At 43.4% G+C, this 19,472-nt stretch overlaps 1 protein-coding gene across 2 annotated transcripts in view; it reads left to right on the top strand.

The window, feature by feature from the left end:
• FMNL3 (formin like 3) overlaps nucleotides 1–19,472 on the top strand; it is a 145,171-nt gene that overhangs the window by 79,348 nt on the left and 46,351 nt on the right. For both annotated transcript variants that reach the window (XM_056851551.1, XM_056851561.1), the window contains exons 5-8: nucleotides 10,039–10,122; nucleotides 12,646–12,798; nucleotides 15,753–15,861; nucleotides 17,633–17,709. In XM_056851551.1, the coding sequence (XP_056707529.1) occupies nucleotides 10,039–10,122; nucleotides 12,646–12,798; nucleotides 15,753–15,861; nucleotides 17,633–17,709 (423 nt within the window). The remainder of the gene's footprint in view (nucleotides 1–10,038; nucleotides 10,123–12,645; nucleotides 12,799–15,752; nucleotides 15,862–17,632; nucleotides 17,710–19,472) is intronic.

Genomic DNA, 19,472 nt, shown 5'->3' with positions numbered 1-19,472 from the left:
GTTTATGTGTTTACTGAATGAGTGGCTGAATTCATAAAGTGGCCAAGTGACAAAGGAAAGACAAGTTCCAACAGCTGACCTAACCAATTGTGTTTCCCTTTTCTCCATAGCTGATGGCTCCTGTGAACAAACAGTTTCTTCCTTTCAGTGACTTAGTGGCAATGACAGCTTAGGGGCATGAGTTTCAGCGCCTGCCTCTAAAGTTCAGAAGCAGACAAAGCCAAAATAATTGGCAGAGCAGAAGCAATCAGAAACATCATGCCCTTGAGGTTATCATCATCATTTAGCTGCCAAAAACAGAAGATGTTCTGTTCACAAGAAGCATTTTCTACTGAGAAAGAGGACTAAGGGCACCGCTAGGTCAGCTAGGTCAAATGTGGCCACTTGCTTTCTTCTGCATAGTCTTTCCCTGATTTAGGCAGACTGTCCTCCAGTACAATGAAGCAGCAGAGCAATGGTCCATTGAAAGATAAGCCAAGCCAAGCAACAAACAACAACAACAAAAGGGAAGGAATCCTTCCTCAGGACACACACTGGGTACTGTGCCAGAGGTGGGAGCTCAACATGCCTGTAGGCCACAGGGCTTTGATGAAAACCATCATTTTGGCAGTAGTTTTAAGACCTGTGACCTGATAGACTTAGCTGGGAAATAAGGACACTATTATTTGATGCTTCCCTTTGACCTGCAGATATAGCTGCAGCCTGCCTGAGAGCCCCCAGCCTCTGAAAGGTTTCCATGGTTACGGTTGTGAGCTGGGAAATGCATCCCCATCACCACCTGTCCTGGCTCCAGCTGGAAGGGAAACGCCAACAAGGGCAGGAAGTCGAACTGTTCCTGTCCTTGGTTTCCGATCACTGCTGGGTGGAGGTTCCTCAGGATGGCTGGAGCTGACACAGGGAGTGGTGCAAAGTCAGCAAGACCCTTGGGCAGGGTCTGAGCAATGAATGATCGGTGACATGGGGGTGGGATTAAGGAATGTTGTGTTCTCTGTGTATGTGCCAAATGATGGCATGGCAGACTGCTGAGACGGGGCAAAGGATCTGAAATGGATAAGTGTTGGAAGAGTCTTTAATGTTATTTGTTCCAAAGCTCTACACTGATGCAACACTCACCATTCCCAGACATTCCCAGCAGGTGGAACCTGTATGACACAAGGTCGCAGATTCTGTGATCGTCTCCGTTAGGTGTAAGACAATGCAAAAAAGGCAAATTGTACTGACTCAGAAGGACCAAGGATATGTTCAATAAAACACACACAAATAATTAGCCATGTCAGGTACCTCTCAACCTCTGAAGTTCTTAGCTATTTTTACCTATTGAAAATTCCTCCATTCACATGACCACTGATATTTATAATAACATCAGAAGATCCCTGCTGGATCACGCCACTGGTCCATCGAGTCCAGCACCCTGTCGTAACACTGCTATTCAGAGCTTTACAGAATGCAGAGGATAATAACCATCACCATCTATTTATATGTAACCCATTTCCTGACATTCCATTACACACATGTGACCAAGTAACAAAATGAAGTCTTCATTGAATTTCTGTGAGGTTGTTATTGTTGTTTGCATCAAGAAATGACATGGTAGAGAGGTGAATGAGGCTTTCCAAAACCCACCTAGAAAAAAAATCACATTGTGCTGTGAAATCAAAGAGAAGTGGAGCGATTGTCTGAGACATCACACTGTACGTTACTTCTTTTATAGTGGCCATAATAAGAGAGTTGCTTACCAAAAGATGGGAACGGTTGTGGTAGGCATTGTGCTGTAGAAGGCTTCCTTCAAAGAATCAGTTGCCACTTTACAGGATGTGAACATTCTTGCCTTTAGTTATGTTTCCCTCAAAAGATCTCTGGAATTACCTTTTATTTCAATAATCCTTTCAACAAATTTGTGATGTATACCAGCATTATTACCCCCGTATTACAAAGATACAAAGCCTGAGATTGTGATGTATAAGTAGCTTGCCTTTATACAAACAAATTCCAGAGCAGTCATAGTATTTAGTCTGTCATGGGTAAAATCAAATGAATCTTGTGGCACCATAGAGACAAACCTGTTAGGGTGAGAATTCTTGCAGGCAAGTAGTACATGTGGCCTAGGAAAGTGCAAGCTGCAATATATTTATTGGCCTTTCAAATGACACAAGGTTCTTTTGTTTCAAGAAGCGCTGTAAATGAAAAAAAAATAGTGGTTTGGTTTTTTTGCTTTATTTTTATTTATTTAGTTATGGGCTAACCGCCTCTAGTTTGGGTGCATACATCCTCCCTAAATGTGTTTTTAGAAGGCCACAAACAGAAATACAACTGTCTCCCTTTCTGAGCCCTTCCATCACATGGAGGCAAAATATTATGCCATCAGCACTGGTGTCAGTATAGCAGGGAGAGGCAAGTGAGTGGTTTTGAAGTACCTGAAAAGGTTCCTTGAGGCCCTGGTAAATGTCTACCTCTCAGTTTCAGGGGGCAAGCTAAGCAGGATGGCTGGGGTCTGTGATCAAATCCCCAAATAGGTGTTTTAGCAAAACGGAGCTATAGAGAGTAGCAAATATGGACTGGGGCCTCAATGCTGGAGAAGGGGAGAGTTAACCCCTCTCTCCCACTGCATGCCTTCCTTATAAAAAATGGCTTCCCCCAGCTGATTTAAGCTGCAACACAGACAAAAGACAGGCCCCCATATTGTCCCTCGCCCTAGAGTGTCAGGTAGTTGGGTGTGTGTGTGTTCTGATCAGGGAAAGTGTCAGGGTGAAGAGTTTAATTCCCTTCCTCCCGGCCATGGTCCTGATCCAGATCTCCCTCCCACAGTGTGGCTGCTTTTTGCATGTCTGGAGATCTGGTCTCAAATTTCTAGTACCAACTGTTTGCCATTGGTAGAATGGGAATAATTGTGCTTTAGGAACATGTATGACATAGCAGTTAAGAACTGTCTTATCTATCTCAGCCCACATGTGGTACTGTTATACTGCTGACCTACTCTGCAGGTCTGTTGTTACTACCACTGTGATCATGTGTCTGAAATGCTATGAGCAATTAGGGAAAGCCCTGTATAAACACCAAATATTACTTCACAGAGTTGTTGTGAGGATAATCCAGATAAACGTTTTAAAATACTGTGTACACAAAATGTGCTATAAATTGATTTACAGCAATAATATAGTAGCAAATCATAGAATCATAGAGTTGGAAGGGACCACCAGGGTCATCTAGTCCAACCCCCTGCACAATGCAGGAAATTCACAATTACCTCCCCCCACATCCCAATGACCCCCTACACACCCAGAAAATGGCAAAGAAACCCCTCCAAGATCCCTGGCCAATCTGGCCTGGAGGAAAATTGCTTCCTGACCCCAAAGTTACTACAAGTTTGGTATATAACAGAACCTGGGAGTACTTTTGCATCCACAGATTTTTCTAAAAATAGACATCTATCAATCATTCCTGCTTTATATATATATTTTACTTCAAAGTTACTTGCAGGGCTGTTCCTGCTGCATAAACAAGCATTGTAAAACCATCTTGCCAATATTCTATATGTATACTGCACAAGTACAGAAAGTGGCATTGGGTGAGAATTCACTATCCTTCGTACCTTAGCCATAAAACAAAAACAAAACAAACTTCTAGACCTTAGTAATGAGAAAAGCAAGGTTGAAAAATTATAAACAAATTTGTCTGTGAAATTGCAACCGGAGGGGGCAGTGATTGAGGTGCCAAGTAGTATTTTTAGGAGAAATTAAATAAAGCTTCAATATTTTTATTAAAATTTAGTGAATTTTACATGCAATTACAAAATTACAATTTTTGTACATGTTAACAAAAACAAAATAAATTATGCAAAAAATAACTTTTGCATACAATGCATCGATTTGCATAATTTGTGCCATCTTGGCATAGAATTTGCGTGGTACAGCATTATGGCATTTTTCTCTATACATACATGATAATAACCAGAATGAAGAAAATACTGGTTGGATTTGTAGAGTAAACAGCACATATAGCTCTGAAAGAAGAGCCTTTAGCAATGTGTTTCGATGGGGTGGGGTGGGATGGGGCAGGCAAGTAGCAGTAGTAGGAATGTCTTAGCAGTAGTGTGTGCGAAAAGGATCTTGGGGTCTTAGTAGACCAAACACTGAACATGAGTCAGCAGTGTGATGCAGTAGCTAAAAAGGCAAATGCGATCTTGGGCTGCATCAACAGAAGCATAGTGTCCAGATCATGTAAAGTGACGGTATCGCTTTATTCTGCTCTGGTTAGACCTCACCTAGAGTGTTTTGGCCCCGAATTACTTCAACTTCTTTTCCACATGTGTTTTGCCCCTAAACAAGTAACCTTGATTTTTCCTCAGCTTCTCTCCAGTTTGTTTACAAGAACTTCTACTGCAAGGTTTTTTCTCAAGCCCATTCTGAACCACCTTTACTCAATGTACAGAAATGCTCCATTTGGGTTTTTCTTCACCGCCCATCCACGCCCAAATCCAACCTCCTCAACTGATTTCACACACTCCTCCCACCTTCCTCTTCCCCTCCATCTAGGGCTTCTTCATTCCTTTTTTTAAAAAAAAAGTTAACCGTGCAAGATTAGCGATCGAACACTGAGGAATCTGCCTGCACAAAGTGAGGCTCTTCTGGTCAGCCTCTCTGCCATGAAACATACCAGAAAGCGATGTGGCCATGAAACTGACCAGAAGTAGATAGCACAGGTGTTTTTTCACTCTCTCCCCTGCAATCTGGTCATTTTCAGGGTCACATCCCTTTCTGGTCAGTTTTTTTCTAAGGCAATAAAATACCGTTATATCACTACAGTGTTAAAGCAATAGTCTTAGCAGGTTCTCTGAATTCCCAGGTTTCATTTTTTAAAAAGTATATCTCTAGCTTCTTCCCTCATAGAGATATGCCTTTTCCTTGTATCTCTGCGAGAGAAAGGGGTAGAGACTTACTTAAAAAAATGAAACCTGGGAATTCAGAGAACCTGCTAAGACTACAGTGCTCCAGCGATCTAGCGATATTTTATTGCCTATTTTTCTTTAAAATGAAAAGAACCACTCATCTTCTTCCTCTCAGCATTCTATCACAAAACTTGTCTTTAAAAAAAATGGGGGGGGGATTTGTGCCAGCTTCTCTGTAGGGAGACTGCTTCTAATAACTGCTACTACTTGTTAAAAGAGTTTTAAAAATGGCTCCAGTTAATGCAGGGTTTTTCCAAGTTGATTTAAATGCTTGCAGATTGACTGCCAAGAAGATCAGGAGTAAATTGTGCATGTGGAATAGCCAACATGGTGTAGTGGTTAAGAGCAGCGGACTCTAATCTGGAGAACCGGGTTTGATTCCTCACTCCTACACATGAAGCCTGCTGGGTGACCTTGTGCTAGCTGCAGTTATCTCAGAACTCTCTCAGTCCCACCTACCTCACAAGGTGTCTGTTGTGGGGAGGCTAAGGGAAGGCAATTGTAAGTTGCTTTGAGACTCTTTAAAGGCAGATAAAAAGTGGGGTATAAAAACCAATTCTTATTCTTCTTCTCTGCTAATCTCCTGCCCTTGAGAAAAGTCCCTTTGCCTTTTTGGGCCCAGTTTCGTTTTTCTGTAAATAACAGCCTTGCTAGATCAGCTGAATCTTGGAGGAGTAGATGTGAGAACCATTAACAGTATTATTGAGGCATCAGAGGCTCATACAGCAGCTGCTGTTTTCTCCTCTATGCCTCAAACAGGCACGTACAAGCACACAGAGCCATGAGTCACATGGAGCTATATTTTCACTACAGGGGATCACCGCAGGCACCATATTTGTTCCTGTTTTCTGCTTGTGGCCTGGATTTTGTGGACTGAATTTTAGATTATGATACCTTGCTTAGTGGAAGGACTATTTGGCTCTTTCCAACCCTATGATACCATATGCCAGTCACAGATATGAAGCCAGTGCCTACCCCATATCCATGCCAGGCACATATAGACACAGGCTCTTTCATATGAACATGCCAACTTACCATAACGTCAGGTGATTGCATCATCCATCCCAGTACTGTCTATGCTGGCTAGCAGTGACTCTGCAGACAAACATTGTTCCTGAGATCCTTTACTTAAAGATGTCCGAGATTGAGTTTAGGGCTTTCTGCATGCAAAACCAGTGTTCTACCGTTGAGCTAAGGTGAGAGTACATGGACACACATAGACCCATTTTTACATATACAGCATACATAAAGTACTTGTAAAGCATGTATACAAATTTACATGGAAACAACTAATGCAGAGGAACTCGCACACATCTGCCATTCCCTTTCTTGTACCTACCCAGAACTATGATTGGATTTGACTCTAGCAGCTTCTACTCCAACCTCCCTGACCTTTAAACTCTGGCAAAATGTGTTTAGTGCCCTAAAATAGCAGCCACTGGAGTCAGACAGGAAACATCCTGGGGGGGTGGAAACTGAAGTACAGACAGGCAGGAAATGGGTGGGCGTGTTATTCCCCTGTCCCACAGAAAATGGGGAGGGGGAGTGAAAAAGAAAATGAACATATGCACAGTTTCAGCATCCAAATGACTGATGAACTAAATTACATTCAGCCTTAACTGCATCTGGAAACAATGCACGCTGAACAACCAGCCTCATAGTCACACAGTGTCTTCCTGCTTATGAGGTAGTTGTTCAGAGCTGGCCCATGTACATAAACATACCTCAGTTGCACAATTATCTCCTGTGGATTCAGTCAGTTTCTCTCCACACAGATTGGGACCTTGTTGGATCATCTAATATTTACATCCCTTTTGTCTTGTCCTTGCTTGCAGCACAGGCAGGGGGTGGAGAGGGCTACAGAGAGAGGGCTACAGAGGCCCTGCGTGAAACCCTCCCTGTTCTGACGCTGAAAGATAAAGCTCTGCCAGTTGCTTTATTTACATGCATCTGTAGATGCTGCAATCTCCCCACACACATGTTGGGTGGGCCAAGGTGGACTTCCCTCTGAATTTATCATCTTTGTCCTCTGAACCCCATCCAGTTTGCTCACAGCTCTCCTAAAGCACAAGGCCCCAGATGGAACACAGTCCTGGAAATGAACAGAGTTTGATCAATGCTGTATAAAGTGTAGAATCATAGAATCATAGAGTTGGAAGGGGCATATAGGCCGTCTAGTCCAACCCCTTGCTCAAAGCAGGATCAGCCTAGAGCATCCCTGACAAGTGCTTGTCCAGCCTCTGCTTAAAGACTGCCAGTGAGGGGGAGCTCACCACCTCCCTAGGTAGTTGATTCCACTGCCGAACAACTCTTACTGTAAAAATAATTTTCCTAATATCCAGCCAGTACCTTTCCGCCCTCAATTTAAACCCATTATTGTGAGTCCTATCCTCTGCTGCCCTCCACTAAGTGACAGCTCTTCAAATACTTAAAGAGAGCAATTATGTCCCCCCTCAACCTCCTCTTCTCCAAACTAAACATTCCCAACTCTCTCAGCCTTTCCTCATAGGGCTTGGTTCAGGCCTCATCGCTCTCCTCTGCACCCGCTCCATTCTGTCCACATCCTTTTGGAAGTGAGGCCTCCAGAACTGCACACAATACTCTAGGTGCAGCCTGACCAATGCAGTGTACAGCGAATTATGACATCTTGCAATTTGGATGTTATGCCTCTGTTGATGCACCCCAAGATCGCATTAGCTTTTTTTGTTGCTGCATCACACTGGCTGCTCATATTTAACTTATGGTCCACCCTTACCCCAAGATCTTGTTCACACACACTGCTGCTCAGAAGTGTATCCCTCATCCAGTATGCATGTCCCTAATTTCTGTTACCCAAATGTAAAACTCAGCACTTATTCTTGTTGAATTATTATTATTATTATTATTATTATTATTATTATTATTTACATTTTTACCTCGCTCTCCCCAACCCGAAGGTCAGGCTCAGAGCGGCTTACACAGTCTAAAAACACAATAAAACAATAACCCATTAAAATAGTTTAAAATACAATTTAAAATAGCCCAATAATGCCCCTGAATGGCGCCAAAATGCCAGAGACAGAAATGTGTAATAAAATTAATCTAACCACACCCTAAGGTGGTAGAAAAGGGGTGGTGCTCAGCAGCGGGGAAAGTGGGGGAAAGGACTAGGGAGGCCAGCAATTATAATGAGAACCGTCGCTGGCCTCAACCATAAGTCCGGCGGAATAGCTCCGTCTGGCAGGCCCTGCAGAACTCCTGAAGGTCCCGCAGGGCCCTGATCTCATTAGGGAGGCTACTCCACCAGGCAGGGTCCAGGGCCGAAAAAGCCCTGGCCCTGGTCGAGGCCAGCCGGATACTCCTTAGGCCAGGGATCACCAGCAAGTTGGTATTACATGAGCGTAAGCTTCTCTGGGGAACATACCAGGTGACATAATTGCATCCTGTTCACATCTGCCCACTTTTCCAGTGTGTTCAGATCTCGTTGAATTCTATCTCTATCTTCTGGTGTGTTCGCTGCTTCTCCCAATTTGGTGTCATCTGTAAATTTAATGAGTAGTCCCTCCACACCCTCATCCAGATAATTTATAAAAAATATTGAAAAGTACCGGGCTTAGAACCGAACCCTGTGGCACCCCACTGGACACCTCCCTCCATTCAGATGAAATGCCATTGACAACTACTCTTTGAGGGCGGTTCTCCAACCAGTTCCCTATCCACCTAACTATCCTAGGGTCCAGTCCACAGTCCTCTAGTTTACCCATCAGAACATCATGGAGAACCTTGTCAAAAGCCTTATTGAAATCCAGGTAAACAACATTCCCTTGATCCAGTAAGCTGGTCACTCGATCAAAGAAGGAACCAAGTTTGGTCTGGCAGGACCTGTTGGGGACAAATCCATGCTGACTTCCCCAGATCACCAAGTTGTCTTTTAGATGCTCTCCTATTGATCACCTTAATTTCTTCAAACTGACTGGCCTGTAATTTCCTGGGTCATCCTTCCTCCCTTTTTTGAAAATTGGTTGGGGTTGGGAGTGCTATGTGTCTTGTATCTAGCCTGCACCGCAGTTTGAGGGCCAAATTGCATGTTAACTTGGATAATCTGTGATCAGATCTACCAATGCATTTCAAGGGTTAAAAAACCCTCCCCAGCTTGAATCAGGGCATGGCGCTGGTGCCAGGGGGGTTAATTCTTTCTCTTTCCTCCTGTGCTGTTTGCCTCATAGACATTGTCCCTTCCCCCACCTGCTATGAATCCCAGTAAAGGGAAGGAAGACAGATACAATATAACAACTTATTTTTTCCTTACTAGGACTTATAGCTAGAGAAGGAGAGAGGGATTTCTTTTATGGAAATGGCATGGGGAAAGGGTTAAACCTTCCCCTCCCCCACTGATGTGACTGTTATTTACTGCTACCATATACATAGGGTTGCCAATCTCCAGGTGGTGACTGGAGATCTCCTGCTATTACAACTGATCTCCAGCCAATAGAGTTCTGTTCACCTGGAGAAAATGGCTGCTTTGGCAATTGGACTCTGTGGCATTGAAGTCCCTTCCCTCCCCAAACTCTCCTCCTCAGGCTCCATCCTCAAAATCTCCAAGTATTTCCCAACCTGGAGCTGGCAACCCTACATATACATTGAATTATATGTATAGAATTTGGGAGATCTGAACATAGGCTCCTAGTGTAATGTGTAATTTAGCCCTGGGAAAATTATTACTCCCCTCTCCACTCCATTCCACTGTAGAATCTGGTTTTGCAGGTCTTGGTGTCTGGCCAGGTCTGTTGAGAGGCGTAGAGACTGGGGATGTGGAGAAAAGGGATGCTAAGTTTGAGAATAGGCCTCAAAAAGTGACACCAATTTTCGTATAGATTTCAAATGATGTATGGGGGGATAAGATTGCCAGGTCCCTCTTCGCCACCGGCGGGAGGTTTGGGGAGGGGCTTCAATGCCATAGAGTCCAATTGCCAAAGCCGCCATTTTCTCCAGGTGAACTGATCAGTTGTAATAGCAGGAGATCTCCAGCCACTACCTCGATGTTGGCAACCCTAGTGAGGGAGTGAGGGTTGCCTTTGGGTAATATAGCACATTCTTGGCTTTTTCATTTGCAGGTGGGTGCGTGAGTTTCTCAATGATGAAAACAAAGGCCTGGATATACTGGTGGATTATCTCTCCTTTGCTCAATGTGCAGTGATGTAAGTATGCACATATCCTTCAAGTTACCCTCTGGACCGTCCCACCTCCTCTTCACTCTACCTCATATTTGTGCAGATCAGAGCCTGGCACAGTACTGGTGCTATATTTATTTGTTTTTATTTACGGCGCTTCTATCCCAAGTTTTTTCATCCTGGAACTTTCGTCCTGGAACACAGGGGGGCCAGAGCTGCTTAGCAGCAGCAAGGTTGCTATTTATCTTGTGCCTTGCAGCTGCACCTTGGGGCCTGAGACTATACGAGTCTAAAAGAATGGTACTAGTCATTGTAGTTAGTTGTTCTAATGTGAGTTGGTGTGGCTTGACGTGTGCTTCTCCTTGGTGACTACACAGAGCTACATCTTATGCAAGGTTTTTTTTTACGTCATTCAAATTTCCGGCAAGCAGAAGTAGGTAGATTTCTTGTTTCTAACATTTTCCATTCCAATACATTTCCACACTTCTGAGGCTTCCTTACCTTGTAACTATAGGCCTTCTGACCTCTCCGTTTCAGTCCTTCTAATAGTCATCACCTTTGCCCATTTTAGAGACTTGTTGGGAGGGAAAATCTGCTTGCTACAGTCACAAACTGGACCTGGCTTAATGGGTGCGTGTGTGTGGTTGGTTCGGGTCCAAGTTGATGTTTCAGACTGACTGTAATCATACAATGAGACAACAATGGCCATATGCTATTTATGGATTTTCAGTCAATTAGTTATCTGGTTTTTTGCTGATCAATGAATTGGTTTAATAGAAATTAATTTGCATATTACTGAAACCCCTAGGTGTTTTCCTGAAGATATTGAAGGATGTGTAACATGGTTTACATTTTACAGTACAGGGCCAAAACCCTTGTAGTCATACTCCAGTCTGTACCTGGAGGGTATTTTTTTTATTATTTTATTTTAAATCATATATAAAGAGGGTGTGTTTTCTATGACTGGAAGCTGGAGTCTGAAATACAGCAAGGAGAAAACAATGCTCTGTTGCCCAAGCAAGAGCAGAAGGGCTCTCAGGTTTGATACCAGACTGGCTAATCCAGAGGTTTCATAGTAACTGCCAATTAATTGTGGGGGCTAATGTTGGCCATCTCTGTTTCCATGCGTACTTTAAGAGGTTGCTGAGGGCCGAACACCTACAGTCTGTGGACCATGAAACTCCTTTATTGTCCCTGAGAATTTGAAGTAAAGCCAAGATTTAATATGTAAGGCACAGAATGGTTTTGAAAAATAAATAAGCATTCTCCTCAGTCTCAACTCAGCTGCATGAAAAATTTTCCCCTATTAATTAATCAGCAACTGAGATAATTGATTTATCTATCGATTTAAATTGATGTAAGTTTAATAGAAACATAAGATGAGAGAAACACCTCAAAAGAATAAAATCCTTCGGTTCTTGTAGGCTATCCAGGCTGTGTGACCGTGGTCTTGGTATTTTCTTTCCTGACGTTTCGCCAGCAGCTGTGGCAGGCATCTTCAGAGGAGTAACACTGAAGGACAGTGTCTCTCAGTGTCAAGTGTGTAGGAAGAGTAATATATAGTCCCACACACTTGACACTGAGAGACACTGTCCTTCAGTGTTACTCCTCTGAAGATGCCTGCCACAGCTGCTGGTGAAATGTCAGGAAAGAAAATACCAAGACCACGGTCACACAGCCTGGATAGCCTACAAGAACCGATGAACTCTGACCGTGAAAGCCTTCGACAATAAAATGCTTGTTTTTGGCCCTCATTTTGGGTGACAATCCCTCATTAAAGTGGGAACTTCTCTGAAGAGCTTACTGGCTTTGTTTCTTAGTTCTGTTCTTGCTTCTACTTGGTTGCCTTCAGACACCTACCTAAACTGTATGTGAGCTAGTTGTATCCCACAGGTCCAGCACATGAGGAACACTTATGGTACACATTGTGTCTCTTTGATCAGAACCAGCTGGCTATGGGACAGCCTGCTGCTGCTGACGTGGAGGGAGAGACAGGGAGATGCTTTCTTGAACTTGCCACTGCTTATCCTGTCAAATTCATGTTCTGCTGCCTACATGTATTTCGTCACATGCAAAGAAGGAATTATTGGTGAGAAACTACCACACTGGAAAGTAATTCCTCTTTAACAAGGAACTTGTAATGACTTGGATCCAGCGGCAGTTTCTGCTGATGCAGGAATTTCTGTCAGTGATGCACAACTTTCTTGCCTCCCTTCCTGCAGCCCAGAATACCCTCCAAAGTGCTGTTCATAGAGGAAAAGGGACACCCAGGAACAGCATAACAGAGGAGTCAGGGGTGTGCGGTGGGATGGTGGAATTGGTGAAAATTGCACACCCCACTTCCTGGCTGCTGAAATCCTCAACTGGATCCAATTTGGGTTCAGATCCTACAAATGCAGAGAAAGAGTGTACATGGGTGCCTCGTTGCGTGCCGCACTGCTGGCTTGTGGTCTGTGGTAGCCTCGTGAATCTAGCGCTTGAGCCGTCTATGCAGCTTTTGCCCTGAAGCTTCTCTGTGTGTATGGTGTGTGTCCCCTCTCTACCTTCCAGGTTTGATTTTGAGGGTCTGGAAAGTGGTGAGGATGGAGCGCTAGAGAAGCTGAAATCCTGGAGCAGGTCCATAGAGGATCTGCAGCATCCCAGTGCCCTGTCTGCTCCCTACGCCAACAGCCTTGCTCGCTCTGCGCGCCAGTCTGGCCTCCGGTATGTACCGTTGCCCCGGCTCTGCCCCTCTGGAGTGTACCCTTTTAAAGCTCTGACTTTGATCATAATAACAAGCCTTCACTGCTTTCTGCCCTCCAGGGGATTCCAGGTGCTGATCTCTTCTCCCCTCCTCCCATTCTTCCCCCTTGACGTTCCTCTGGCGGTAGCTGGCCATGTTTCTTCTCTGCTCCTGGCCTTATCTTTTGCTACGCTGTTTTGCCTGTCTTTGCTGGGTCTCCTGTCCTATCTCTTTCTCTGTCCTTGTCACCCAGGTAAGTATTTCTACTGTAAAGAGTTCTGTATATGCTTGTGCTGGATGGGGGCCTAAATGCATGTGGATGTGAAAATGTGTACAGATGAGGACCCGTGTGATCCGAGATATAGCTGGTGCCTAAATGACAGATGACTCAAACTTGAGAAGGCAGGATAGAGCCAGCAGTTATTACAAGATCTGGATCACTTCCAGAAATGACTCCCAGTTTGCCCCCCACTGCTGTTGTAAATGCAGAGGCATTCACAGCATTAATGGAGCAACCTTATTTATTTATTTTATTTATTTGACTTCATTTATATCCCATCCTTTTCCGGTGAGGCCAGGTTCAGGGTGACTTATGGGGATATTCTCTGTGCTTTCCAATTTCCTCTTCCACCCACTATTGCACCCACCGATGTCTTGTCAGAGGGCTTTTTGGCAGCTTTAAAAAGAAATCAATATTAGCTAAATTGCTATAGTGTAAGGACGCTATAGCTCTATAGCTACTATTGATTATTATTTTTTAAGTCCACCTGTGGGGTGTGTGGGGGAAAATGCTGCCAGTGTGGATTAAAAAATCCTCACCTTCCTATCAACATGGTAGACAAACCCACTTTGACTACAATCTTTCTGGAACGATCATACCAAAACATGTTTTGGAAAGAACTGAGCAAAGTAGGAGAAACCATTGAATTGAACAACTGGAGGACATTTTCAGTTGGATGCTTTGAAATAACCTGCTGCAGTTTGAGGTCCAGATGGAGCAAAACACCCATGTGGCAGCCACACTGGTAGAACACTAATTGCCTCTTGCTTCAGCTGATTCCTGCTGAATTGTTGCTTCAGTGCCACAGGTAGACTGTCCCATAGACCTTCTGGATGACTATAGGCAAATTGCTTAAGTCCTTGGGCACTTTCACACATGCCGAATGATTCACTTTCAATTCACTATAACGATTGTTTGCAAGTGGATTTTGCCATTTCACATAGGCCATTTATGCAGGGTCAATTTTGATGCTTGCTCAAAGCTCATTTTTTAAATGCAACCTTTAAAATGCCTATTCACGGTCTCGATGCAATAGGAGAAATTCTACCCCCCCCCCATTCACCTGCTCCTTCTCTTGCATAGCCATTGGCAATGGTCGTTTGCATAGCTAAGCTGCGTTTGTGGTTTTTAATGGTTCCTTCAGTAAATGCTTTGGTGCGGGGGTGAAGGTCGCGTTAAAGAAGCTCTTAAGAAATGCGAAGCAGGTATGCGACGGCTTCGCAGTCACTTCCTAAATGACGGTTCAGCGTGAAAAACTCAAAAAAAAATGCGGGGCACTTAGCACTGCTCATTCTCAAGCATAAATGGCCACAGTAAAATCCAGCTTCAAAGTGCATTGAAAGTGGATTGAAAATGCATTATTCAGCACGTGTGAAAGTGCCCTTAGTTTCTGTTACCTATCTGTAAAATGGTTCAAAAGTAACTTTACTTAACAGGGTTGTTTTGAGAGTGAATGTTCCTCACAGTTGTTGCATTATATGAGTGCCTGATGATCCTTGATGCCTACAGTTCAGTACTTGCTATTCCTGCGGTGGGCGGCGGGGAGGTGGCATGATATAGCCTAATCTTGTCCAATCTTTGAAGCTAAGAAGGGTCAGTAATTAGATGGGAGATCACCAAGGAAGATTGTGACCTTAGGGAATCTGGAGATATGATGTCAAGTTCTACCTCTGGCTTAGGTGAGCCTCTTCTTTCCCTTGTCTTGTTGAATGAATGAAAAACCTTTAATGACATAAGTAATATTACAATTGTTACACAAGGTACATAAAATATGCAGTCATTAAGATACAAATATAGGCCAGTAAATTCCAAAAGTAGAAATTACAAACTTTGGGCTTTTTGAACTTTGTCTTGTCTTGTTCTCTGTTTCCTTTCCTAACTGTGAGTTCATAGGCTGTTAACATATGTTCTTGTAGTGCCTTGTGGGGCCTCCATATTGGATGATGATAAAGGCCATGAAGTCCTAATCAGTGGCTCCCAAATTATCAGCTGGGATGTGGTCTATAAATGAGACTCCCCTGATCTTGGTTAAGAGTTCAGTAACATGATGGTCAACCACTCTGACCAGATTAGAATTAGGCATTTTGAAGATGACTTGAATGTTGCCATCACAGCCCTTGAAGATATTCTGTGGGAGTGAAACCCCCTTTTCTGTACTTAACCCTTTTAGCATTCCAGCCCTTGCCTCTCTTATCACTCAGCCACTGGGTAGTGTCATGGGGGGGGGGGGGTTGCAACCACACTGAAAAAATACAATTTTGTGCAGAAAGTAGCTTATTTTTTCCACCAACAAATCTTTCTTCTACTTCACTTTTTAATTACTTTGCTTTAATTTTCCGCATTCTCAGCTGTTGAAAACAGAAACCCAATATCTAAAAATAAACCTGATAGCTAAAGCCTGAAATAAACAGTTCTGTCTCTTTAAAAAGTGGGCAAACTCCCTGAACTGAAGTTAAGAATCAAAGTGAAAAGTATCAATTCAGTCTTTCTTTTGCAAAAAGACTTGGGCAAATCTTCTGACAGAAGCCAGAGATCCTAATTACAACTCTCCTTTCCTATTCCTAGCTGTGGCCATGACCTCATCATTGGCAAGGGGGCGACATTCTTTTTGGACTTCATTGCTTATTGCTAAATGCAGGTCTTTCTTTTTGCCAGATACACCACTCTTCCCAGCAGGAAAGCTCTGAAGAACTCGCGGCTGGTTAGCCAGAAAGATGACGTTCATGTGTGCATCCTGTGTTTACGGGCCATCATGAACTATCAGGTAACACAAACATATTTCTTGCTTTTCTGTATCTGGGATGCCTCTACCTATATTCTACCGCAATGTAACAAATGGACGTTTGGAATTGGATACTGACATTTTCTGTGGCTGCGAAGATTTTTGCCCACGGAGTATCATTTTCGTCCCTCCCACAGCAGCCTGAAATACTCCCCAATAGCCTGTTCCTGGATGACAGGGGAAGTGCTTATGCCTGCAGAAATGTTAGGCCATTTATGCATGGGAGGTTTGCCTTGGATTTGCCGATCTCTGGATGCACCTTCTCCCCATCGGAATTCTCAGAACTCTGCATGAGCTCTTATTGTTGAGTTTTGAGAATTTGGATGGGGAAAATGTGCATCTAGAGAGTGGCAAATCCAAGGCAAAACCTCCCACGCATAGAATCACAGAATCATAGAGTTGGAAGGGACCACCAGGGTCATCTAGTCTAACCCCCTGCACAATGCAGGAAATTAACAACCACCTCCCCTCCACATCCCCAGTGACCTCAGCCCTCCCCCCGCATAAATGGTGTTAGTCTGCCATGAAGCTACCTTATGCCTTTGGTCTGTCTAGCTCAGCATTGTCTATTCTGACTGACAGCAGCCCTCCAGAGTCTCAGAAAAGAGGCTTTGCTAGCATTATCAAACTCAGATATTTTAAATGGAGATGCTGGGAGCAGTACCCAGGATTTCTGAATGCAAAGCATGTACTTTCCCTCTGAGTGGTAGCCCTTCTTTGTGTGTGTGTGTGTAAAGTGCCTTCAAGTCGCAGCTGACTTATGGTGACCCCTTTTGGGGTTTTCAGGGCAAGAGACTAACAGAGGTTGTTTGCCAGTGCCTTCCTCTGCACAGCAACCCTGGTATTCCTTGGTGGTCTCCCATCCAAATACAGCCCTTCTTTAGTATACAGTGATTTAAAAGGTATGTATACATGTAGTCAAATGTGTAGTCTGGCCTATCAAAATGGCTTAGAGTGAGTAGTATTAAAACCAATAGATATACACAGGCACATATAAGCCTTCTTGAACCAATATTTTAATGAATAAATATCACATTTAATAAATATATGTGTGTAATCTTAAGAGAACCTCCTAAGCCTATTGTGACAACACTCTATTACTATATTTTAAATGCCATTTTTTAAAAAAAGAAAAAGAAATAACTTGTCTTCGGGGTGGGGTGTGTGAAGAGAATGGTTTGACCACATCAAACATCCACCAGTGGGCTGGAGGTGGGTGGGAACAGGCAGGACAAAGAAAACCAACAGAAACATTATGCATGAGGAAAAAGCCGACTCAAGACCGACTTCCAGAAAAACATAGGGGTAAAAGTGGCCTCAAAAGAACCGGGAGGGAGGGGGGACCCTGAAAAAAACAAAAAACCCAAAGTGAAAACTAAAGGCACAGAAATGCACGCAGAAATCAGAGGATCAGAGGATACACCAAAGTAAAGGGTCAGAATTTAAAAAAACAAACAAACCCTTGCGGAAAAGCCCTGAGTTTAAAGTATGTCTGGATAAACATTTCTGGATCATGGCTATTAACAAGCAGCAAGTAGAGACCCGAAAAGAACTGGCGGAGAGGAGGCATCCCATTCCCACTGCCTTTTCTTCCTTCCCTTCTCCCCACCCCTTCTTCTCTGTAACTCCCGCCCCCTCTATTTTTGTCTATCCCATCCCTTCTTCCCTATCGTTCATGCCCCCCTCGCTTTCTGTCTCCCACTGCTGCTACTTGTAACGCTATTGTATATTTCTTTTCCATTCTGCATTTCAGTACGGATTCAATTTGGTCATGTCACATCCCCATGCTGTTAATGAGATTGCCCTCAGCTTGAACAATAAAAACCCCAGGTAAGGAACCTGTGTACTCAAGTAACTCTACATGGAAATGTGCAATTTGTCTCCTCCATAGGTTTTTAAACTGATTTATTACTTCATGATTCTTACAGAGCCATCCTAAGCAGAGTTAAATCCTTCTACGTCCATTAAAACTAATGGCCTTAAAAGGGTGTAACTTCACTGAAAACAGCGTTGTTAAAGGATTTTTACACATTACAAACCTAAACCAGTTTCAGAATTATTCATACATAAGAAATTCACAGAATTTTAGGTCTAGGCAGGAACTAGGAATTAATTGCTATTTAAAAATTGTCAAGAGCATCACCAGAATTGGAATCCCCACATAGGAATGTATGAATATGCTTTGTTTCTTCCCATTTCCATGCATAATTGGGAGGACTCTTTTCATCCCACCTATTTTATTTGGCCAGTTTTCTGTTTTCATTTGTTTCTTTTACAGCATTAATGTAATTAATTAAAATGGGACCTCAGGTTCGTAACACCATAAAAGTAAATCAAATACAATACAGTTAAGAATTTGTGCTGGAATTTTGTCACAGAATTTGTAAAATAGTTTGCCACCTAAAAAATGCCAGACTGCTGCCGGCATGGCGTAGTGGTTAAGAGCGGTGGTTTGGAGTGGTGGACTCTGATCTGGCGAACCAGGTTTGATTCCCCACTCCTCAACATGAGCGGCGGAGGCTAATCTGGTGAATTGGATTTATTTCCCCACTCCTACACATGAAGCTAGCTGGGTGACCTTGGGCTAGTCACAGTTCTCTCAGAGCTCTCTCAGCCCCACCTACCTCACAGGGTGTCTGTTGTGGGGAGGGGAAGGGAAGGTGATTGTAAGCCAGTTTGATTCTTCCTTAAGTGGTAGAGAGAGTCAGCATGTAAAAACCAACTCTTCTTCCTCCTCCTCCTCTTCGTCTTCTTCCTGTTCTTCTTCTTCTTTCCTTATGCATGGTTACTTTGACTCACTTTCACCCCTGGACTGACTCGTTTGTTCCTTGGAGTTATGCATGAGTTTTCCATCTCTCAGAGTTGACCTCGCGCCCACCCTGCACTTTTATAGGGTTTTCCCTATGCTGTTTTACCACGGATTTAAAGTCTGCTCTGAGATCAGCTCGGTTCAGATTGTAGCTATTTGCATGCATAAGGCATTCGGGTTTCCTCTTCCTTCTCCAGCAGCTGCAGGGACTGTTTGCATAATCAGGAACCAACTTAGCTGCACTTGCATGGGCTTCACTGAAATACATTACAGCACAAAAACAGTCCCATTCTTTCTCCTCCCCCACCTACAACTGGCACCTTGTGAGGTAGGTAGGGCTGAGAGTGTGTTGAGAGAACTGTGACTAGCCCAAGGTTATCCAGCAGGCTTCATGTGAAGGAGTGGGGAAGCAAACCTGGTTCTCCAGATTAGAGTCTGCCACTCATGTGGAATAAAAGGCCCCTGGGATCCTTTAAAAAGCTAAGCCTCTCCTAGGTTTCCGAAAAGGAAATAGAGGTGTATCTAAATCAATTTGAATGGGAAGGAATTTTACAAGAACATAAAGAATTATTAGATGCCAATATAACTACGGAGGAATTAAAAGCAGCAATAGGTAAAAGTAAATTGAATAAAGCACCAGGTGCAGATGGATTTACAACATTTTATTATAAAGTTTTTATAGAACAAATATCTCCATATTTATTAAAAGTGATGAATAGTTGCTTGCAGAACGGATCCATTCCAAACACCTGGAAACAAGCAAATATAGTTTTAATTCCTAAAC

Source organism: Euleptes europaea, chromosome 1 (assembly GCF_029931775.1).
Source record: "Euleptes europaea isolate rEulEur1 chromosome 1, rEulEur1.hap1, whole genome shotgun sequence".
NCBI lineage: Eukaryota > Metazoa > Chordata > Lepidosauria > Squamata > Sphaerodactylidae > Euleptes > Euleptes europaea.
This window is presented reverse-complemented; position numbering and strand designations above follow the sequence as displayed.